The sequence below is a fragment of the Sarcophilus harrisii genome, chromosome 2 (assembly GCF_902635505.1).
Source record: "Sarcophilus harrisii chromosome 2, mSarHar1.11, whole genome shotgun sequence".
Lineage (NCBI taxonomy): Eukaryota > Metazoa > Chordata > Mammalia > Dasyuromorphia > Dasyuridae > Sarcophilus > Sarcophilus harrisii.
Window position 1 is genome coordinate 636,092,982 of NC_045427.1, and position 24,912 is coordinate 636,117,893.

The following is a 24,912-nucleotide window of genomic DNA, read 5'->3' on the forward strand; positions in this document are numbered from 1 at the left end:
TGATTTGCTGACATCTCATTGACAATATCTTTTATACTAATTTTTGAGCAGCTCTTCACTAGTTATATAGCATCCAGAAGCCTAAATTATTTGATTCCATATGAGCCAACTAGCATTATTTAAACACTTGCTCTTTATCTAATACTGGCTCATCTCCAGTAAGTGTTGCTTTTAGATATGGAGGCATTCCATGATTAAAATCCATAGAATAGCACCAGAAGAAAGTGGTAGTTAAAAGGTGTGGCTTTACTAGAGAGACAAGTTTGAGGCTTTAACAGGCCAGCCTAGTTTCTCAAAGGCAACCCAAATTATTGTGATCTTATTCAATTCTGAGCCCACAATCGCTAATTCTGTTGTGAGAGAAACATTGCCTTTTTGAGGAATAGCTTCAGTATTTGGACAGCTGCTCATCTTCAAACTGAGAACAAGAGTATTGTAACCCATATGGTTCTCCTGTATGAGTGTTATTATCATTTCTTGTGATTAATGAGAGCTAATGAATTTAGGCTACTTCACATAAGTGCTTTTAATTGGAATAAATTGGGATCTCCCAAAAGGCATATAGAGGCAACTATAGGGCACAGGGCATGGGACAATAGATTTAGACCTAAGTTTAATTCTTGATTCAGAAACTTATACTAGCTTAGATAAGTCACTTAAACTCTTTCAACTTCAATTTTCTTATCTGTAATATCGGGATAAAAAGAACCTCTACCTTGTGGCGCTATTAGGAGAATCAAATATGATAAAGCATTGTGTAAACCTTAAAACACTATACAAATGCCAGTGATAATTCTTACATTGACTACTTGTTATAATTGCAGAATTATCATTCAATTATTAATAATAATTACATTTCCTCAACACTAACATTTGCAAAGCATTTACATGCATTATTTTGTTTAATTTCATAACATCCAGGGCAGGTAAGTGCCATTATTAGCTTTATTTTACATATGAAGAAACATGGTCAAATATAGGTTAGTTGATTTGCCCAGGATGACACACCTAGATTGCATTTGAATTGTTTTTCTGATCTTATATCCTGCACACAGTGCCCTGGGCCATCTACTTTACTCTGTTGACCTGTGGGGATACCTAGTTTTTCTTTGTGAAAAGTCTCATGCATTTCAGAAGATAAGAATATAAAAGGCAGCAACAAAACAGGGCCAACTTTCAAGGAACTTATATTCTCCTAGAAGGTGGGAAAGAATATTCATGTGTAACTTAATTCAAACTAGATAAAATTTGAATCTTCATAATTTTAAGAGGATGAGATTATAAATACATTTGAGAATAAGGAAAAAATGGTAAGTGATCAGAGGAAGTTATTTTTAGTGAAACCTGATTATTGGTATCATTTCTAGGTCTCTCCATAGTCAAACACAGGCTGGCACTGATCCTGCAACTCTAATTATTGTGCTTGGACTTTGCAAAAGCAGGAATAGCATCAGTCATTATCATTACTGAGATTGAGAGTGGACTGAGATCCAGAAAATAATATGACTGAGAAACATGTCATTAATCAGTCAAAACCTGGCAGTAGAAAAATATGGTTCTTTCCTGATTCACTTTCTCTTTTTATTTAATAAAAACAACTTTGTTTGTAAGTAATGCCATTTCAGTGTGAATTATGCTTTATTTGTTCTAATGATACAGTAATCTGGTACTTGGTAGTATAGTGTGAGGGACAAAATCTTAGAAATGAAATAAAAAGATGATGCTTCAGACACTTCCCTTTCCTGTGTGGCTTGACAAGATCTTTAACATTTCTGTGCCTGTTCACTCAACTGGAAAATGGAGGTAATTATTGTCCTACTTCCTTCACAGGGAAATTATGAGGATAATGCTTTGCAAATCATAAAGTTTTACACAAATGAGTTATCATTAATAGCTATTATTAATTAATCAAGAAACACACTCTGCCAAACAGACTAAATAAATATACTTTCTTAAACTGGGAGGAAGGGGAAGAAATTGGTCAATGAAAAGAACTGCCTTTGAGTTTACCTTTTTAAACTCATATAAATGACTATTTTGTTACCATTTGATCTTGAGTGAGATGCCCCCACTCTGGGTTTTGGTTCCTTTTTGGTAAAATGAGAGAATTGAGGTAATTGATGTCTACTGTCTCCTCTAGTTAAGTTTCTTTTTACTGTAAAAGACATATAGCACATTCTACATTTTATTAAGATTCTTAGACTTGATCCCACAAGCTTTTTTTTAAATAAACATTTTAAATATATATATATATAATATATACTTATATTTTAACTATTTTAAACTATATTTCAGTATAGACTGTTTTTTCCTAAGACCCATATATTTTCTTTGAAATTGTTTATATTAAAATTATATATATATATATATATATATGTATATATATATATATAAAATCTCCAAAATGGCTATTGTCTAAAATGGCATATGACAGAAAGTTTTAATCCCTCCTACATTATAATAAGGTTTGATCAGAGAATTTTTAGGGTAACCAGGTAGCCTATAGGAGTGTATGTGGATCTGCATCTAGGAAAACCTGAGTACAGATACACAGATTTGCTGTGTGACCCTGGTTAAGCCACTGAAACTCTATTTGCCTCAGTTTTCTAATCAGTAAATTGGAAACAATTATAGCATCTTTTTCCCAAGCCTGATTATGAACATAAAGTGAGATAATATTTGTAAAATGCTTTGTGAATCTCAAACTATCATGAATCTCAAATTATTAAGCTTAGAGGTGATCCAGTCCAAATCTGCCATGTCATTGCTAGAAAAAAAAAAAAATAGGCTCAGGTAGAATTCATTAAAAAAATAGTAGGCCTAGTAATCATTCATCTCATTCAAATTTAAACTTAAAGATTCAATCAAGAGAGAAATTTGCAGTATATGTCAGCCATATTAATATTGTTTTAGATCCATGTCTACATGTGTGTAAATGTGCATATGTGTGTGTATATGTGGATGTATACATGTGTCTAAAATGACATCACTATTTTACAATTGAGTTACAGTGTGTTCAACTGTGGTTGATCAGACCAGAATGAGCTCAAACTGCTCTGCCACAGGTAAAATGCAAACAGTCTATATGAACATTTGGGATAGCTTCTCTAATTTTGTGTATTCCATTTTTATATATTTTAACTATAGCCTGCTTGGGGGATATAGAGGGGATGATGGGGGGGGGGGGAGGGGAAAGGCTAAAGTAAAAAGTGCACAGCAAAAAACCAAAAGCGTAATCTACAAGGAAGCAAAGACAAAATGGATTGTCATGAATATACAATATCTTCTTCTCTTGTATGTTTTCTTGCAATGGAAATTTATTGTTACATATTTTTTAATCTTTCCTGATGTTCTCCTGAGCACAATGATGTTTTTAGTTTTGCTTTTTTAAAATTTTCCTGTCATTCTTTTGCACTGTCTTTCTTTTGTATTTCCTTTTAGATGAATAATAAAAATAAATAAAAAATAAAGTAAAAATTAATACATTAAAAAAGAACAAAGAAAAAAAAACAATTAAAAAAAGAAAATAGACTCAGGGGGGAAAAGGTAAGGTCTTATCACTACAGAAATGAAAAGCTGGGATTAACAGCAATGATCTTTTATTCTAAGTCAACATACTGTTTCACCTACATGGTGCTTTCTTTAGTTATTCCCCAAGTCCATTTATCTTGTGGTTTGTTTTATTTTGGAGGGCAAGTGGAAATAATGAGGATTTTCCCTTCTGAACACAAGACCTACAATCCTATGATTTTGTATTTATATTAAGCTGTGTATATCTTTCTCATTAATAGAGCATCACTGAGGGTGGCTGTTAGCATATATCCAGAATATAAATAACCAAGCCAAAGAGGAATATCAAGAATAGGAAATATTGGGAGAAGTTTTCCAGAGGACCATGGACTTCATCTGGAAGAGCTAGAAGGCAGCATGTTCCAATGGAGAGAGTAGTGGCTCGGCATTTGAATCTTGTCTCTTTTCTTGACTAACTTGTAAGCTCCCAGTCAATCACTTGAGTTTTCTCTACCTCACTTTCCATTTTATAACACAAGAGGACTGAACTGGATGGTATCTAAGCTTCTTCTAGCCTCAAAGACTATTGCTTTGGACCTTTTTTATTTTGTTTTTCTACAATAATAATAGCTCATTTTAAGGTTTTAAAAATGCCGCACAATAGTCCTGTGCTTTAGTTTTCATTATTATATCTGTTTTGTAGATGAAAGAACTGAATCTCAGAGAGGTTAAGAAATTTGCTCATTGTTGTATGTATAGCTTGTTTTTTGTTGTTCAATCGTTTTACTCATGTCTGAGTTTTCATTACCCTATTTGGGATTTTCTCAGCAAAAATCCTGGAGTAGTTAGTTTGTCATTTTCTTCTCTAGTTCATTTTACAGATGAGAAAACTGAGATAAATAGGATTAAAGAACTTACCCAGGTTCACACAGCTAATAACTATGTAATTGCATTTGAATTCAGATTTTCCTAATTTCAGGTGCTCTATTCTTTGTACCACTTCACTGCCTATATAGCACTTTGTTTTATCCCTTCTCAAAAATACTTATTCTAAAATATTATATTGTTGTCTTAAATTGCATTGGACCATGAGCTTCTTGAGGCAGAGATAAGGAAGCACAGTGAACAGAGCATTGGACATGGAATCAGAAATATTTGAGGTCAAATCTGTGCTCAGATACTTATAGTTGTATGATCTTAGGCAAGTTGCTTATGCTGTCTACCTCAGTTTCCTTAAGTGTAAAATGGGGATAATTATAGTACTTATATCCCAGGATTTTTGTGAAGATAAAAAGAGTAAACATTTTTAAAATGCTTTGAAAACCTTAAACCATTCTCTGAATGCTTCAATAGCCATTAAAATCAGGAAACATGACATCTATTCTAGTTTCTCTTTTTCTCATGTAAAACTCGACAAATAGCAGAAAGTTAATAAATAAATGTTTATTTATTAAAAAATAAATGATTGATTAAACAAGGTATGTTGGAATTGAGAGTCATATTATATTTCTAAGCATTTCTATTTCAGTATGCTGGAGATGTTTCTGAGTGTATCTCTCCATGTTCCCTACTGGGAATTCCTTATACCAATGAAATCACAAGTCAAAACACGGTGTGTGGATGCTGCAATATTTTCTTTTTTTGTAGAACTCCTTGTAAGAAAACTCTTGTTATCAGTAAAGATTGACAACTCTCCTTCAATTTATAGTTTTTACAGGTTGCTTGGAGCACCGAGGGGTTAACATCCAAGATATGTCACAGTCAGAACTTGAACGTAGATTTTCTTGACTTGAAGGCCCTAAAGGCAGCATAGTACATTGCCTTTCAAGATACATCTTCCACTGAAACAGTAGCAGTGGTTACATAGACTCTGTAAGGAAATGGCTCTCCAATTAGAACAGCACCCCGAGATTTACCCTGGATCAATTGTCATTGGGTAGGAGAAAATACACATCTAACTCACTGGTTCTTTAATAACTGATGAAAAATGAATATTTGAGCACAGCGACCTTGGAGGCAAATAAGACTTATGTGAATGAGGCTTCTCTTTTTGTATTATTAAAGTGAGGGTTGTCCTTCCAAAGTCCAATCATATAAAGCTATGATAGCTTAATATGTAGATGCAAAGCAAGGGAGTTCCATTAAGGGTATATTGAAAGCAATGCAATAAAAGGGGGAACCAATAAATCTATCTATTTAACAAGAGTCTGGAAATAAGATCATTTTTGTGGTACTTTTCCAAGGCACCCTGGGTTTTCTTTATTTTGCACATGCCTTACAATATGTGCAAACCATTTCAGCTATCACTAATTAAAGCTCTATGCTGGTAAGCCAATTTTGAAGGTGTAAAACTATTTCCCAGCAAGACAGGAATGAGTAGTGACTCTTGAACTAACTAGGAAATCCTGGGTTCAAGTCTGGTATCTGGCCCATATAACTTTGCATCTCTGGGCAGAATGCTTCATTACTTTGTCATGGGGCAATTGTTTAAGTTTATAAATTCCTGAGAATGTATCAATATGCATTGAAAGAGGGACTTTCCATCCCTGGGAATTTCCTATCACAATGAAATCACAAGTCCAGTCCCTCTTACTATAATTTACAAAAAGCATTTTTTTTGAATATTCGATGATGGCTGGGAATACAGTCCTTTTCTAGACATGCTGGTGTTAGTGCTAAGGAGTAGTTCAAATTGGGATTTGAAGTCAAAAAGCTGGAACTGTAGTTTCAGTTCTGCTGCCTTTGATAATGCTTGGAATACAGTATATGTTTCTTAAGTTAAATTGTCGACTGAAGGTCTAACCATTTATGTGTCCTTGTGCCTCAGTTTCCTAATATGTAAAATGAGTGGTTTGGCCTTGATAATCTAGAAAGGCCCCTTAAACTCTGCAGTGATAGTCCTAAATAAAGATTATGACTTTTGCATTTATCATTTGTCAACAGTTTATAATACAGGGGGCTGACAAAGAGAGATTCATGAAGTAGAGAAGCATGCACATATTCTCTTTGCCAATGAGGCAGCTAAATGGCATGGTGGCTAGAGTGCTCATTCTATAGTCATCAAGATCAGAATTCAAATCCAGCTTCAGATGCTTATTAGTTGTGTGACTCTCCAAATGGCAATAATTCAATCCATAACTCATAGCAAGTCACCACCTCTCTGCCTCAATTTCATGATTTAAAAATAGGGATAATAGTAGCCTATTATCTCCCAGAGTTGCTCTGAGAATCAAATAAGATATTTATAAAGCACTTAGTACTAGTACTGTGTCTGACATAAAGTAGGTTCTTAATAAATGCTTATTTCTTTCTTCCTAATAGATATTACAAAGAATTTATTGGTAAATATTGAGTTTATGTAAGACCTAAGACAACTTTTTTTTTTTTTTATCAGTTTGGTCTATAATAATATTGGTCTATATGGTGCTTTTGATAGGCCACCCATCAAGATAACAAATCACTGTAACTTACAGCATTAAATAGTTGCCTGGGGCTCAAAGAGTAAAATGTCCAGCATCAGGCTGATTTTAAGCTTCAGAGATAAGACTTGAATCCAGATCACTCCAGGCCCATTACTCTATTTCCTGGGTCATGAACCTAATCACTCAAAATAGCAATTGAAGAAATTTCCTTTTATACTTGTGTCAAGTTCATAAGCTTTAGAGTGAGAGAGAATGTTAGAGGTCATCTGGTCTGGGCCCAGCTCTACAGAGGAAGAAGGCATGACTCAGACAAGTCATAGGATCAGAGGTCAGAGGGGACACAGAGAAGTACAAGGGACTGCAGGGACCATCTTGCCCATCCCACTCATTTTACAATTCCATTACTTTACAGATGAGGAAACTGAATACCAAAGAAGTGGCCAAGGTGACATAGCAGCAAGTGTCACATCCAGGAGTCCAAGTGCTTTGATTCTGAAACCAGCACCCTTTCTCTCTTGTTCCTAATCTTTGCCCTGATGCAGCCTCCCCTTGGAGCTACTGAAGTTTCAAACAATAATAGCAGCTAGAGTTTAAAAAGAGAGAGAGAGAAAACAAGGGAATTTAATTAACATTTATTTGTCCAGCCCTGTAGCCTATTTGATACTGAATAAAACATGGAGTAAGACACAGTCACTGCTTAGTACAATTTAAGTATGCGTAATAGACCTCTGGGAAGTAATAAGTCAATTAAAAACATAAAATAAACCACAGTCATATGAGATTCCAAGAATCTCTTAATATTCAGATCACGGATCAGCATTATATTCAGTCCCATAGTAAGGGAACTTGAACACATCTTTCCATTATGAATTAGATGTGGAATACCAGGAGACTGAGTAGTATTATAATAATTCCCTCAATTCTCTAGAACTCTTTTTTTTCCTCAGTTCCTAGGACTTTTCCACCTATTTCTCTTCAGGTAGATTGAATAAAAAGTATTTCTTCAAAATAAATTTGGAATATGTTTTTCACTTTTGAGATTTTTCAAATGAATTTCTATGTTCTCTTGCCTGCTTCAGATAACAGCTTTTTTTATGTTTTCCTTCACCATGTAGAAATAATGACTTACCTTTTGGTTTATTTGTTTTTTTTAAGGTGGCTAATCTTGCTTGTTCCCTGTCTGCAAATGAAGACGGAATAAAAATTGTTAAGACAGCAGCCAGTCACATGGAGACATTGTGCCCGCAGGTAGGGAGAGTAAATATTGAATGTCCTCAGCATTAAAATTGGTCTAGAAATGATATACTTCACCCAAGAGCAAAACTAGAGTTGGTTGATTGGGGTTTTGTTTTAAGGAACTAATGTCATTGGGTGTACTGATTCCTCAAAGGGTATATACTTCCATTAGATATTGGTTTACTTAAACTTGATTGTCCTCAGATCTCAGCAAAGAACTCCTTCACTAGACCCCAAACCAATGAATCTCAGTTTCCCACCTGACAGATGGGACCCACTTTCTACTCTCTATTATTATCCAGCTGGTTGAACCTTTTTCTGTAATATGCTACTCTGTAGAGGGCCAGAACTTTGGAGAAGTATACTTGAAACAAGTATACTTACAAGGAGGTATTGACTCAGTGGAATTGATGAGTTGGTGGTTCTCTAGTTTATATATACTTAGTACTTAGCATGGTGATATAATGGTTCTCTAAGTCACACATAATCAGTATGCTGTAATGATATAATTGTAATAGGGTATTTAAGCGCTGAGATGGACTGGAAATGAGACATTCTGTTACCATCCTCCTGGTGGCTCTCCTACCTCCTGCACTCCTCCACTAAGATCAAAACTGGGCCAGAATAAAGACTCTAGACTCTATTCTTGTGGCATTTATCCTGCTGAAACCGAGGCCCATCTGAACGACCTCCAGAAAGCTAGCCTGAACATTACACTACTCCTTATCTCAATACATATACCCACATATACATTACCTTCAGCTCCATCTCTGCTCTGGGTTGTAGTCATATAGCATTTCTCTTTTCCAATCCATTCCAACCTTTCCAACCATTCTCTTATTTACCACTAGCACAGAATTCCTTTTCAAACATCAAGTGGAAGAATTTTTAGGTATAGATTTACTCTGCCCTAAACTCTATTTTGTATCTATGATTGTATCTTTGCATATACCTAGAATGTTCATGATTATAGTGATTTGAATTCTTTCTCCATCATTTGAGTCTGCAATGTCACCATGTCTTAAAAGATAATCTTATGAACTTCCCTCCCCCCATTAAAAAAAACAACAAAACTAAAGCAAAGAAAAATGTTATGTGCTGGCCTACTGTTCTACATACCATAAAATAATGGAGTGTTCCAGTTGTAGAGCAGATATAATTCCCCCCCCTTTTAAACCTCATTTTCCTAATCCATAAAATAGGATTAATCAAACCTGCAGTTCCCACCTCATGGAGTTGTTCTATAGCTTAAGTGGGATAATTTGGATGATGCTTTATTAAAATATTAGCTTTTGTTATTCTATGTAGAGGGGAAAAGATGAAGAGAATAACTGCATTTGAAGAAGCCTCCCCAGGCCATCCCTGTTTGGGGAGAGTAACATTCAATCAGTCTTAAAAAGCAATAACTTTTCAGACTCTAAGCCCGGTTTTCTTATTTTCCACTATGTTGTTCCTTAAATTTTTTTTAAAGGCTCTAACAACTGTTTTAAGGGATATTCAGAAACAATATACTGATGCTTAGCTCAATGTCTCCTTCTTTAAGCTCCTTTGCCAAAGAGTAGCAAGGGTCTTAAAAGATTACAAGAGAATTCTTTGAACAGTTTTCAAGTTTTCAATGGGGAGAATATGTGGGGATGAAGGTATTAACACAAAGGGAATAACCTTCATAAGATCAAAGATGTAGGGCTAAAAGTGACCTTGGAGTTCATCATATTCCATCTCTGTCCATTAGAGAAAAAGATCATGTTTTCTAGACAGCTTAAGTGACATGCTCAAGGACAAAGAGAGAATTAGCAGAAAAAGTACTTGGCTACTGGTTTCTAAAACCCAAAGGCATTTCTATCCACTTGAGATGTCCCATAGCTCACTCCTTCTGTAAGGATCCTCTCTCAGATTTTTCCTATGTATACCTTGTTTGTATTTCACTATTTGTACCTTGTCTCTCCTTTTAGATTTTGAGCTCCTTGAGGATAGGGCTATTTTTATCTTCTTCTTAGCATCACTTAGCACAATGCCTGACACTTAGTAAGTGCTTAATAAAAGAATATCGATTGATTTGACTTGTAAGATACAGTTGGCATTGGGGCTACAACGATAAAAATAAAATGCCAGCTCTCAAGCAGTTTATAATCTACTTGGAAAACTAACACTACTCAATTCAGTCCACTCATCTGACAGTTGGGAAAGTGACCTAACTCCTAGTGGAGTTTTCTGGGAATAAAAGAGTCTCAGCTGCCTCTGATAAACATTTTTGATAGCTAGAATAATTGCTTGTTGAAATATGGCTTTTAGTGTTACTTTATTATTTTCTTGGGGACAAACAGCACTACAAGAGCCCCTGATCTGATTAAGATAGAAAATATAGTAGCTTTCAGGGATTACCCAAACAAGGGCATTGGGCCATCTCATGCAGATAGAGAAATATCACCTGATTTATGTATTGCTATGATTGAGGAACTGTCATCACTGAGAAGTGAGAGTACTTTATTTTCTAAGCCTCTTGTTCTCAAAAAGCAAATTTGCTTGTTTCCTTTCATATGCCATAAATGAGGATGGATGTGTCTGTTTGCAACTAAACTGTTTGAGGTTGAAACGGTCTGGAGGAGTCATGTTCTTTAGGTGTTCCAGTGTTTCCTGCCTCTGGTGGTTTTCATATTTCTTGCTTCCATAATAATAGAGTATTCAGAGAATAATAGATGGATAGACAAATGATAAATAGTTAGAAAAACAAATAGATAGATGATACCTAGCTGATAGACAAATAGGTAGATTCTAGATATATGATAAATATATAGACAATAGCTAGATGATAGACAAATAGGAAAATGATAGATTGATAAATGGTAAAAAATAATAGATAAACATAAAGATGAATAAATAGATGAGATTGGCAGATACATGATAGAGTTTGCCAATGCTGAGAAGCTTTATGATCATGAGGATGGAGAGCCAGCTTTGGAGATGAAGTCCTGAGTTCATGTACTGCCTCTGATACACACAGGCAGTATGACACCAAATAAGTCACAGCCTAGGTAACTCTAAAACTGTGTATCATATAGTACTTACCAGTGGTTCTCCAGTGGTTCTCCATTACTTGTAGGGTCAAACACAAACACCTCTAATGAGCTTTTTTCATCTCCTCAATTTGGCCCCAATTTACCTTTCCAAGTTTATTCCCATTATTTTCCATCCTGTTCTCTCTGGTCAAAACAGACAGGCTTTCTTGCTGTTCTTCACACATGAAGCTCCATGTTTCTTCTATATGCCTTTGCCTTGTCTGTCCCTCTTGCCTAGTAATCAGTCTCATATTATTTCTGTTTAGAACAGAAATTCAGCTCAAATTCCACCTTCTATACATAGCCTTTCCTGATTCCCCAGCTGTCTATTTCCTTTGCTCCAGATTGACTCATCTATTTGACTTATACTTTGAAGGGACTTATATGTTTCTGAACTTGTTCCCCAATAAAAGATAAACTCTTTGAAGATAATGCCATTTTAGCACTTTTTAATACTCCAGCAATGAGCCTGAGGTCTCAGAGTTGCTTAATAAATATTTGTTAATTATAAGACCAATGGAAGAGCTTTCCCCATTGGTAGTTTCTACCATCAATTAAATTATAGGCTCTGATCAACAAACCTAAGTAAAGATTAAAAAAGAGGAAGCTCAATGGGAAGAACAAAAGGTCAAGAATGTCAAGGAAATTAATTAAAAAAAACACAAATGATGGTGGCTTAGTGGTATCAGACCTAAAACTATATTATAAAGTAACAGTCATCAGAACCATTTGATACTGATGAAAAAATAGAATGGTAGATCAATGGAATAGGTTAGATACATATGACACAATAATCAATGACTATAAACCTCTAAACTCCTGTTTCTGGAATAAGAACTCACTATTTGACAAAAATTTCTGGGAAAACTGGAAAACAATATGTTAGAAACTTGGCATAGACCTATATCTCACACCTTATACCAAAATAAGGTACATGATTTGAGCATAAAGGGTGATACAATAAGCAAATTAGGAGAGCAAGAGATAATTTCCCTATCAGAGCTTTGGAGAAGGAAGGAATTTATAATAAAAGAAGAGCTAGAAAATATCATAGAATGTACAAACAGAACCAACACAAACAAGATAAAAAAGTAAATACAAAACTGGGAGAAATCTTTATAGCCAGTATTTTGGATAAAGATTGAATTTCTAAAATATATAAAGAATGGTGTCTATTGATAAGAATACAAGTCATTCCCCAATTGATAAATGGTCAGAGGATATGAATAGATAATTTTGAGATGACAAAATTAAAGCCATCTATAATTATATGAAAAAAAGCTCTAAATCAGTATTAACCAGAGAAACACAAATTAAAACAACTCTGAATCACCACCTCACACCACTCAGATTGGCTAGGATGACAGAAAAATATAATGATGAATGCTGGAGATGTGGGAAAACTAGGACATTAAAGCATTGTTGGTGGAGTTGTGAAATGATCCAACCATTTTGGAGAGCAATTTGGAACAATGCCCAAAGTGCTGGAGAACTGTGCATACTTTTTGACCCAGCAGTGCCATTACTGGATCTGTATCCCAAGGAAAACATAAAGGAGGGGAAAGGATGCACGTGTGTAAAAATGTAGCACCTATTTTTTGGTAGCAAAGAACTGGAAAATGAATAGATATCCATCAATTGGGGAATGGCTGAACAAGTTGTGGTATATGAAAGTAATGGAATGTTATCGTTCTATTAAAAAATCATGAATGAGCTGATTTAGAAAAGCTTGTAAAGATTTACATGAAGTAATGCTGAAAGAAACAAGTAGAACAAGGACTGCATTGTACACAGTAAAAGCAAGAATGTGCTATGTTCAACTACACAATACTTGGTTCTCAGTGGTTCAGTGATATATGACAATTTCAACAAACTTTAGATAGAAAATGTGATCTGTATGGGGGGAGATTGAATGTAAATCAACACATGCTATTTTCACTTCTTTTTTCTGTTGTTGTTTTTTTTTTTCTCTCTCCTGTGGTTTCCCTTTTTGTTCTGATTTTTCTCCATCAACATGATTCATAAAGAAATATGCATTAAAAATTAAATTAAAAAAATGGAAAGTCACATGAGTACAATTAGAGAAAGCTAGTGTAGTGTCTCCAAGAAAGGGTCACTGAGTTGTGGATCATGATCTCCTGGACAATCATCTTTTGGTCACTAGATCTATATTCATTGAATATCTTATTTATGAGCTGCCTGGGCTTACATTCCACTAAGAGATCTTCTGAGATCTAATTGTCACTGCTATCCATCATGGGACATCAGTCAGAGACTTTAGGTAAGGATTTATTTTACTGACTAATGGCAACTGAACACAAAACATATTGAAGTATTTAGCAGCTCTTTTGAAAATTTGAATTTATTCTATTTTATGTTCAGAATGATCTTGTGGTTCTTTGATTTTTATGAACATTTTCTAAATTTTATGCATTCCTGATAGAATTTAAAGTCTTGGAAGTAAGACTTGATATGCTTCTATGCCTGGCATTTCTTAAGTGTTAAATCTTTTTATTGATTGATTTGTACATGCATATATTCTTACTGATATTTTGTGTGCTTAAATTAACATATATATCCCAAAATAAATCATAATTAGCATGTGTATAGCACTTTACAAATATTACATCATTACAGCCCTCTGAAATAGTTACAACTATTATTCCCTTTTGCAATAAAAAAAGACTGAGGCACACAGTAGCAAAAAGATTTGTCCAGGACCATACATTAATTAAGTGTCTGAAGTCAGATTTGAGTTTGTGTTCCTAACTTGGGGCATAGCGCTCTATCTGCTACATTTTCTACCTGCATCTAAAAACATTTTTTTAAATATCATCATCATCAACAACAAAAATACAACATGATGGCTTCAATAGCTATGTTGCCACTATATAATCAAAGGAGCAATATCCATACGGAAGAATCTTTGAAGGAGAGGCAGAAATGAAATTGCTGGCAGCCTCAGGACATTTCTCCAAACTGAGAAAGCCCATGACTGCTTATCTTCAGAACTTTGCTTTGAAGGTTAATATGAAAACAGACCTATGACCATATGCCCTTCAAATCACTACAGGTTTTTAGAGTAATACCATCTCTCACCAAAGCCCCTTTCAAAAGCCACATCCTTCAATTTATTTAGTCTTTTGTTGTTACCAGTCATTGTCATTTTCTCTAGCCCTGCAGACAAAATGAACCGGGGGTCTTGATTTCCTATGGGTTTCTCCTTTTTATCCTTGATAGCTGGTAATGTCAGTGACCTCACAAACCCAGCTTTAGTTTTTGAAGTCTCTTCCAGGCTATGACAGTGGGTACTTAATGGTTCCCTCTTGAAACTAAGAGGTCAGCTTTTTCAATTGAATCTGAGCAGCATGGAGAACAAATTGGTGAGGAGGTAGGACCAAAAGGGAGGGTTGATTTAAAATAATAATTTTTTTTATAAATTACTTTGAAGAAATTTAGTTTTATTGTAGATTGGCTTGGCTCCTTTAAGAAATCCATTTATTTATTGTTGAGGCATTCTCTGAAACAAAATACCTTGAAAGACAACTGGAAATGAAAAAGACTGATTGTGACCTCTGATATTGAAGGGTCAAAGTCTCAGATGAGATGGTAGAGTGAAAAGCCTGAGAATGGACGTAAGCCTGGCTGTCTCAAATGGAAGGGCAAGTTAAAGTAGGAGAATGAGAGAGGGTAGGTCAATGTACAAGGGGAGAGGATGCTGACAGCATCATAGAGTTTGCCACAAAAGACCTTAGAGATATTGGTCTAGCTGATTCAATATAAATAGTCCTGGGCCTGAGTCGGTAAGATCTTAGTGCAAATTCAGCTTTATACACTGTGGGAAGTCACTTAACATCTGTCTGAGAAGATCATTCAACATTTTTCTGCCTTGGTTTTTTCAGCTTTAAAATGGGGATGCTAATAGAATCTATTTTGCAAGGTTGTTGCAAGAATAAAATGAGGTAATATTTGTAAAATACATAATACAGTTCCTGACACATTGTAGGTACTTTGAAAATTCCTAGACATAATAGGACTATATCAATGAAATTTATTTCCTTTTCCTTCTTGTTCAATCTCTTATTTTTATAGGGAAAGATGAGAACTAGAAAAAATTACTCAAAGTCATAAGGTACAAGAGGTCAAGAGCAGCACCTAAGTTTAATATTGAATGGAACACTTTCCCCCTTTTTTGTTTATTCATTTCATATGTCATATGGTTTTTATTTTAAAAAGTGAATTTTTGAAAATGCTTTTTTTTACATATGTATATGTTATTTCTTCTCCATTCACTGTGATCACGGACACACAAATCATTGGTGAATATAAGTAGTACTGGCTGCTTGGATTTCATTTTAGTTTTGTGCTCTTAGAAAGATGTTTTCTATGTTATTCCAAGAAGAGCATTAATACCCACTTTGTGACCACTCCTAGAAATAAATATATCTGTATTATTTTCAGAAATATCCATATATTATGCCAGAATGTCAAAGGAATTCATGATAACCAAATCTTGCTATTGTTCAATTATTTCTGACATTTTGTGACCCCCATTTGGAGTTTTCTTGGCAAAGAATGATTTGTCATTTCCTTTTCTAGCTCATTTTGTTTAGATGAGGAAACTGGCAAATAGGGTTAAGAGATTTGCTCAGAGTCATAGAGATAGTGTCTGAGGCTGCTTTGAACTCCTGAAGATCCCAAGCTATATCTATTTATATAATATATATATAATATATGCATATATAAGTAGACATACACAGATATAAACTATAGCATACTAAGCACATATATTTTCATATCTATATTTCTACACACTCATACACACACACACACACACACACACCACTAGAATTATTTTAAATCCTAAGCATTGGGAATTGGATTTGACACCCTGAATATAATACAATGGACATCCTTTTTAAGGATGTCCTTTTTCTCTAACTCTGCTCAGGGAACATATGAGAAACTTGGCAATATATGCACAATTTCTACACCCAAATTCAGACACTCCATTGGCTTCCTGGGAAAATTGCTAAATCAATCATATTTCCACCTCTTCATGCCTGGCTGATTCTCTAAGGAGCAGAGACTTTCTCCAATTTCTCCTTGCTGCTGTGGATTGTAAAGAAAATCCCCCAATAAGCTCTTTACTTAAATCTACATTAAGTTTCCTGAGTGTTTTTAATGTCTTTTAACCCTCACAAGTCTTGATTCTTATTGCTTCACAGGCTTTATAGTCTTTACCAGATTGGATTTTTTAAATCACATTATAATGGACACTGGTTTCCCAATTATTTCTATTAGCTATTTCCCTCACTAAACCCTTAGGACAAGGAAGTTAAATGATGACTCCAAGGTCATTCAGTAGACCAGCTGCAGAGTGAGGAGGACCCATTTCTTAGAATCATCAGGCCTTCTTATAGTTTATTGAACCACTATTTCCCAAATTCTAAAGAGAGAGCTCATCTTTATTTTGTTGCTAAATTGTTTTTGAGACATTGCTTATCAGGTTTCAATTTTTAAAATGAAATTTAAAATTAAAAAAGAATTTTATAGTAGGATTTGGGTGCACAGTGGATACAGCACTGGGCTTGGGATCTTCATGAGTTCATAGTAAAAGTATCTAGCTGTATGACTCTGAGTACATCACTTGACCCTATTTTTCTCAATTTCTTCATCTGTACAAAATGAGCTATAGAAGGAAATGACAAATCATTCCAATATCTTTGCCAAGAAAACCCTAAATGGGGTTATAAAATGTCAGACACAATTGAACAACAATAGCATGAGTTGAGTATCATGGATTCCTGGGACATTCTGGTTAAATCTATGAACCCTTTCTCGAAATAATATTTTAAAAATTAACAAAATAAAATAAATAGGATTGTGAAATAATTCAATTAAAATAAAGGTAAAATAAAAAATGATTTTTTTTTTTCTGATTCAACTTCACAGACCCTTTAAAGGCTATCCACAGACCCTTTGGGGCTCCAAAGATGCCTCATGAAGAACCATTTTTTCCCCAAGGTTAGTGAGCTAGTCACAAAGATAGAAAAATACTGTTTATAGATTAATGCATTTTCATTTTTATGCTTTGCATCTTGAGATAACAGGATTTGTGTTTCAAAAGTAAGTTAGAAGTCATTTAGACAGAATATTATACTATTTCAGAGTTGAAAAGGAACCCAAAAGGCATTTAGTACAAGCTAAACTTAAAAAGAAATTCTCATGACAAGATTCTCAACATCTGGCCATTAACCTTTGCTTGCAAGTCTCAAGTTCTACTTAAGGGTAACTTGAAAAAGTTAGCATCTTAGTTTTATTTGGTGATAACACAGAAATCTAATCAGTACTCCACCTCATCTTATAAATGAAGAAACTGAGGTACTATTTCTTCTATTGACAGAGTGGGTAACTAGCTTGTTTGAGGTCCCATAGTGAGTGAAGGTACTAACCTATTTTTAGTCTAAATTCAGACTTCTTAAACCTTATCAGAGCTATCAATGGTTTCTTGAAGAAAATGCTTTAATTATTTAAATAGAGACATTTTGGGCCAAATATTTTTACTCTATGGAGCTTTTGCTTCTATTATTTTAAATCCATAATTAGAAAACTAAGGTGTAAATAAGCACAAAGGACCAATTATTACCTTAGCAGTTGACACACCTGAGAGTTGAATTGAGTATCTGGGCCTGCTCTGTAGAGAAAGGATAGAAAGGACACATGCTGGTGATTAGGAGCCAATTAATAGAGGCTGAGGGAGAGGACCTTTTTGGAGAAATATTATGCTCTGGATTGACTAGAAGGCAATGTCCTGTCCCCATGAGGAGACAGGGTTGAGGACTCCAATTGACTTCCTGAGTTTGTTGATGAGAAAGCATAGTGGGGGGCTATCATTCTTCTGTTGATGATGCTGTCTTAGCTGTACTGAGTATGCTGTCAAGTGCCACTAAATAATCATTATGGGCTCTCAGCTTCTCCCAGATGCTTCCTATAAACCTTGACTGTGAAGGCTGAGTAGTCAGTGTTCTTTTGAAAGACTGCATGGTTGGAGTTACTTGTTTGTACTTTCTATTGAAGATTTATCATGGCTGAAAATTACCATTCACCATGGAAAGGTGTCCTGGAGAAGTAGCTATGTTTTATATTTCATGGTGTTCAAATATGTCAGTATAACAAGGATTCTAGTTATCACTAAGGGAGATGAAATGGGTCAGATCATTTTGGATTCAGTGGGAATCACTAATGTGGTTTGGATACAGCTAGGTGGCACAGTGGATAGAGCACTGGGCTTGGGATCTTAATGATTTCAAAAACAGTCTCAGACACTAGCTATATGATCCTCAGCCTCAATTTGCTCATCTGTACAACATGAAGTAGAGATGGGAATGACAAACCATTCCAGTATCTTTGCTAAGAAAACCCAGTTAGGTTATAAAATTTCAGACACAATTGAACAACAGTAGGAGGATTTGGGTATTATAGATCCCTCTGACATCATGATTAAATCTCCAGATCCTTTTTTCAAAATAATATTTTTAAAACAAATAAAATAAAATGAATATGACTTGCCTCATGTCAAGTTTCTTATTCTGATTCCAGATTTGGCCATTAATATTTACATGGCTTTGGACAGATTAACTGTTCTCTCTGAGATTCTGTTTCCTCCTTTGTCAAAATGAATATCTTGATCAAAAGGACTTCTAAAATCTTTGGCCATTAAGAATCTAAATTTTTAATGCAAGGAGATATCCGGGACTTTAGTAAAGCAGAATTCATATAATGCAAAATGTCCCTGGAGTCTTAGCTTAAGGCAACCTTGTTATAATGTGAGATAAATTTAAAGTTTCAAACTAGGACTCAGTCTTCTGTAAACTTCACATGCTCATGATTAGCTAAAATCAAGAATAGAATTCCATATTTAGAAATCATTTAATAAATTTTGGCCAGTTGGTTATCTCCTCTTTTGGAAAGAGAGGATGAGGTACCTGTGAACTCTGGCACAAAATACTGTGGTTAATATATCTGAAGATATAGATAAATATGTACTTACCTGAAGATACAAACACATACACATATACAAATATATGTACAAACATATGTATGCATACATATGTGTACATTATACACATATCCCCTACACACATTCAAATTCTTTCTTCCTTTGTTCCTTTCTTTCTTCCTTCCTTTTCCTTCCTTCTTTCCTTTTTCTTCCTTCTTTCCTTCCTTCTTTCCTTCTTTCTTTCATTCTTTCTTTCTCTTTTTCTCTTTCTCCCTTTGTCCGTTTCTCTTTTTCTTTTTCTTTCCTTCCTTCCTTCCTATCTCATAAAAAGATCAAGTCTCTACAAACTAAAAAGGAAAGTAGGTTTTTGGTTGTAGATACAATATACAGTGTACTTAAAGACTTAATGACTTAAAAGGATCTCTGAGATTTTGCTTTCCTCTGGAATAGAAATTAAGAATCCAGGCTTTCCTCTTCTCCATGCTGAAGCATCAGAGAAGGACTTTAGCAGACCAAATTATTCCCCTGCTTAATAACCTATCTTGGTTCCCTAATTATTTATAAGAACAAATCCATACTCTTTTCTTAAATATTCAAAGCCCTAAACAACTTAGTGTGAAATTGTGGATAGAATGCTCTATTTGAAGTTATGAAAACCTGTTTTTATATCCTTCCTCAAGTCATTTAATGCATGCCTCACTTTGGAAAATGATTTGTTGGATATTACAAGTCCCCACCAGTTTTTAATTTCTGATCCTATCTTTGAAATCTCTGGGCTTAAGTTTTTTTTTAATCTATAAAATGAAAAGCTTCAACTAGATAGGGCTTAAAATCTTACTCTGAATTCTATGAACCTTTCAATCTTTATGCTTTTCTCACTTTCATGCACCCCTTACTCCAAGCAAAGTGTCCTTCTTGCTGTTCCTCACACATGAGACTCCATATTCATAAATTTATGTCTTTCTATTGGTCCATGTCCCCTCCTTGTATCACACCCTCATGTATTCAACACACTTCTTCCTTCTACTAAAGCATCACCTCTTACATGAAGCATTTTCTAAGACCCCAAGATATTAATGCCTCCCTCTATACAATATCTTCTATTTAATTGGTATATAGTTCTATGGTACCCCATTCCTTTTAAATGTAACTTCTTTGAGGACAGGGATTATTTAATTTTTGTCTTTTATCTTCAGAAACCAGAAATGTGTCCTGGTTTATGATAGGCAAATAATTACTGCTCATGATAGATTGGATGAAAATCAAGGATTCCATCCTTATAGAAAGCTCCCTAGGGTAGGGACTTTTCCCTGAGTACAGAATAATGACTAAAATTTTTGTATAACAATCACTTTATGCCAGATTTTATGCTAAATGCTTCACTAACTAATTTGAACATTAATCATAGAGGTAGAGGCCACATTTTTTCAGATGAGGAAACTGAGGTAAACAGAAGTTAAGTGACTTGCTCAGGGTGACTCCCCCATCAAATATCTGAGGCTCAATTTCAACTCACAGCTCCCTGATTGCAGGCTTGGCTCTCCACCCATTCACCCACCTACCTTCCTCTATTTGCATAAGCTCAAATAATCTATCATTTGGGGATGTCGGTAAGAAGTTTTCTGGGGCAAATGACTTGCCTAGGATAATATAAGTTTGCAGTAAAGACAGGATATAAACTTAGGTCTATGATTTTCCATTATATACTCAAAGAATTTTGATGAATAATTTCACCTTGACCTGCTGGAGGCTCCTAGAATGTTCCATAAGGGCTTTGTGTCTCAGTGATCATTTATCTTCAAAAGAGCTCCATGAGATAGAAAGAGATGCTATTATTTCCCTTGTGTTAATGAAGAGGAAAGAGACTTTGAAAGGTCAAGGGATATTGCAAGAATACTCTATTTTTGTAACATGCTCAATGTCTGATTCTGGGCAAGGTAATGAGTGGCAAGACTCTGAGCCTTCTTAGCTTTGTTCTATTTGAAATGTTCTCAATGACTTTGACAAAGACTTCAGTTCTATTTGATCACAATCGGACATGCTGCCCAACTGAAAAAGGATGGTAAATATGATGGGTGACAGAATCAAGACTTAACAATGATCTTATGTCAAGATGGCTTGGAATAATGGGACAAAATCATTGAAACATATCTCAGCAGGGATAAATGTCAAGTCTTGCATTTTGGCTCAGAAAAATCTATTGCAAAAGTATAGAATGGCAGAGATATAGCTTAGCATCAATTCACTGAGAAGAGCTCTGAGGGGGTTTAGTAGATACTTGGATAAGTACAATATAGAAAGATTTGGGAGACTAAGCCAGGAAGGAAATGAACTCTGGAACACTCTGAGATTTCTATCCTCTTAAAAATATTGTTTCTAAGGAAGAGGTGGACACAGGCAGAAAGACAGGTGAATGAGCTGTCAGATTCTCCTCCTACTGCCACAAGGAGGAAAAACTGATAGGGGAGAAATTGTTCCTCTCAATTCCCCATGTGGGATTTCATGTCTTAAGTATAGCCCTGAGATTTTGAGCCTGTAAAGAGTAGACCATTTTTGCCATGAGTATTGGGTTTGTGGAGGAGTAAGAGGAAATTAGTTTGGAGACATAGGTTGAAGTCAAATTTTGAGGACCAAAAAGTGCCACAATACTGAATTTGAATTTGATTATATTTGATTATAAAGGCAATATATATAAAATATAAAGAAGTCCTCAGTGACTTTGTCTGAACTGGGAATTAGAATAGAATCAAAAGCCAATCTCGAATTCTACTTCTCTGAAGAAGCCTGATGCTTTGAGCAGGAATCATCTCCCTTCCTTAAATCTAATGTAAGACTTTTAAAATATCTTTTGAATGCCTTAATAATTCCATCATGTACATTATAACTTTGTATCTGTGTCTTATCTTCCCATAAACTTCACCCGACTAGATACTAGGTCTTGTCTGAAGGCCACATATCTCCCAACTTTTTAACACAATATTCTATACACGTTAGGGACTTGATCCATGTTCTTTTTTTCTTTCTTTCATCAGTTATGCTATTGAGACAAATCTTGATTTTCACCAAATGCAATGTTTTATTCTCTTCCCCTCAGTGAAATTCACACCACAGAATTCACTGTCATTAAAATAGCTCCCAAATTGTTATTTTGATTTCCTTAATAAGAAGAGATAGGCAAATAATTCCAATTTAAAGCTACTCCCACTCAATAATAAATCATCCTCAATTTCATTCAGTATGGAGAATGAAAAGCCTTTGTGCCTCCAGCTTGTAGAGACAATATATATGCACCAGCCCACCAGTAATGCCATCTGGTTTTTTGTTGAGTTATTTTAAATAATCTCTCATTCCCTCCCCCTTTCTATTAATGAAAGCACCATAAATAAGTGATGTATTCTGTACTTTGTGTAATTATCCTTCTTTAATACTGTCCTGCCTCTCTTTGGGGGCCTGGTGTACTGTAGCTGATTATAACATTGCTTTTCTGTATTAAATGACTGAATTGTAATTCTACATGCATTACAGTAACTGGCAAATGGAATCTTTTGTCTTCCTTAATATGATGTATAGGCAGCCTTCTTATTCCATGTATTTCCTGTTCCACTGACGTGCTTTTTCTTCTTCTTTTTTAAAAAACACTTGAGTTGATATAGCACCCTGAGCAGCAATAGATAGATGAGTATAGGTGCAATTCTTCTGTGGAGGTCACATAAGAAAAGGAGCTGGACTAGGCATGTGGCAGAATGGAAAGATACTAGATGTATAACCTGGGTGCTTCAGGGGTACCCGCAGAAACATTCAGTGAAGTTCAATAAGAATTTAAGTACCCACTATGAGGCTGACTATTCTAAGCATTACGCACAGAAACAAACAAACAAAAAAAATAAATACCTGCCCTCAAGGAGCTACAATTTAACGAAAAAAGACAACATACAAAAGGAAGCTGGGAAGAGGAGAAGGAACATATAAAGTAACATTGGTGATATGTTGCTTCATGGAGTTCAGACCAAGCAGAAATGTATGAAGTGGAGAATCAGTCAGAATGTTCAGGTCCTTACCTTTTTAATAAAAGCTTTGGGATAGTGGTTCACCCTCTAATCCTGCAATAGAAGGATTGAGAAAGATAAGGGAGTTGGAAAACTGTTGAGTTAAATCACATGATGGGGAGATTTTAAACGATCAACTTAAACTTAAGAGGAGGGGTGTTTCCTTCCCTAGAATTCAAACCAAGCCAAGCTGTTAATTGAAAGTAGAGAATAGGAAGAAGACATTGAGCAGGTAGAAAGAGAGGAGAAATTAAGAACCCTTTCAAAAAGTGAAAAAGGGTAGTATTAAAGCTGTTTGAAACTTGGTATTAAAAAAAATTAACAAACAAAAATCCATAAAGTCTTTATCCATCACTTCCTGGCAAATGGAAGGAGAAAAAATGGAAACAGTATCACATTTTATATTTTTGGGCTCAAAAATCAATGTGGACAATGATTGCAGCCATGAAATTAAAATATGTATACTTCTTGGAAGGAAAACTGTGGCAGAGCTGGACAGCAAATTAAAAGCAGACATCACCATAACCAACAAAAGTTCATAGTCAAAGCTATAGTTGGACTACATGGAAAACTGAGCACTGCTGAATTGGTGCTTTTGAATTTTGATGCTGGAGAAGTGTTTGGAGAGTCCCTTTATCAAAAAGGAGATCAAATTAATCAATACTTAAAGAAATTAATTCAGCTTATTTATTGGAGGTCAAATACTGACGCTGAAATATTTTGGCCAAATAATGAGAAGAACTCACTGGAAAATCCTCTGATGTTGGAAGATTTGAGTAAAAGGAAAAGGGCATGCCAGAGGATGAGATGGATAGATATATAGTATTATGAAAACAATGAGAATGAACTTGGAGAGTCTTTGAGAAGTAGTGGAGAACAGAAAGGCCTGGCATGATATAGTCCATGGAGTCACAAAGAGTTGGACATGACCAATGATTGAACAACAAAAGAGCAGAATCCTGAATGATGTTCCCTGGACACAGTTTCAGAGGAAAATGCAGATGAGCAAATTATGTACCTCTCAATTAACCGTGGAATGTTAAAAGCTCTAGAGAAGGTTCGCCAACACATTGGATATATGTACAGTATGAAGAATATTAGTTAGATGATATTGGCACACATATTACAGAGTAAAAATTATGGATTTTGATCTATGCTCCTTTTCTGGTGTTTGTGTGTGTGTGTGTGTGTATGTGTGTGAGAGAGAGAGACAGAGACAGAGACAGAGACATATCAAAATAGTTCTCAAATATTTTTTAAAAAGACTAGAAGTTTTTAAAAATAATAAAGGAGATACCTAAGATCATAGGAACATAGATATGAAAACAGAAATGGACATCAGATTTTATTCAGTCCAACCCACTTATCTTATAAATGAACTATTAAATTGATCTTTCTCAAGCACATGCCTGACTGTATTTCCCTTACATTTAATCAACTCCACTAGCTCCCAATTACCTCCAAGTTATTCTTCAGTCATTTCAGTTATGTCTGACTCTTTGTGATCTCATTTGGGATTTTCTTGGCAAAGATACTGGAATGTTTTGTCATTTTCTTTTCTAGCTCATTTTCCAGATAAGGAAACTGAGGCAAATAGAGTTAGATGTCATTATAGATATCTGACACCAGACTTGAACTCA

The 24,912-nt window shown here is 35.0% G+C and overlaps 1 protein-coding gene across 3 annotated transcripts in view; it reads left to right on the forward strand.

The window, feature by feature from the left end:
* CTNNA3 (catenin alpha 3) overlaps window positions 1–24,912 on the forward strand; it is a 1,956,715-nt gene that overhangs the window by 1,217,163 nt on the left and 714,640 nt on the right. For all 3 annotated transcript variants that reach the window (XM_031949475.1, XM_031949474.1, XM_031949476.1), the window contains one exon: window positions 8,088–8,180. In XM_031949475.1, the coding sequence (XP_031805335.1) occupies window positions 8,088–8,180 (93 nt within the window). The remainder of the gene's footprint in view (window positions 1–8,087; window positions 8,181–24,912) is intronic.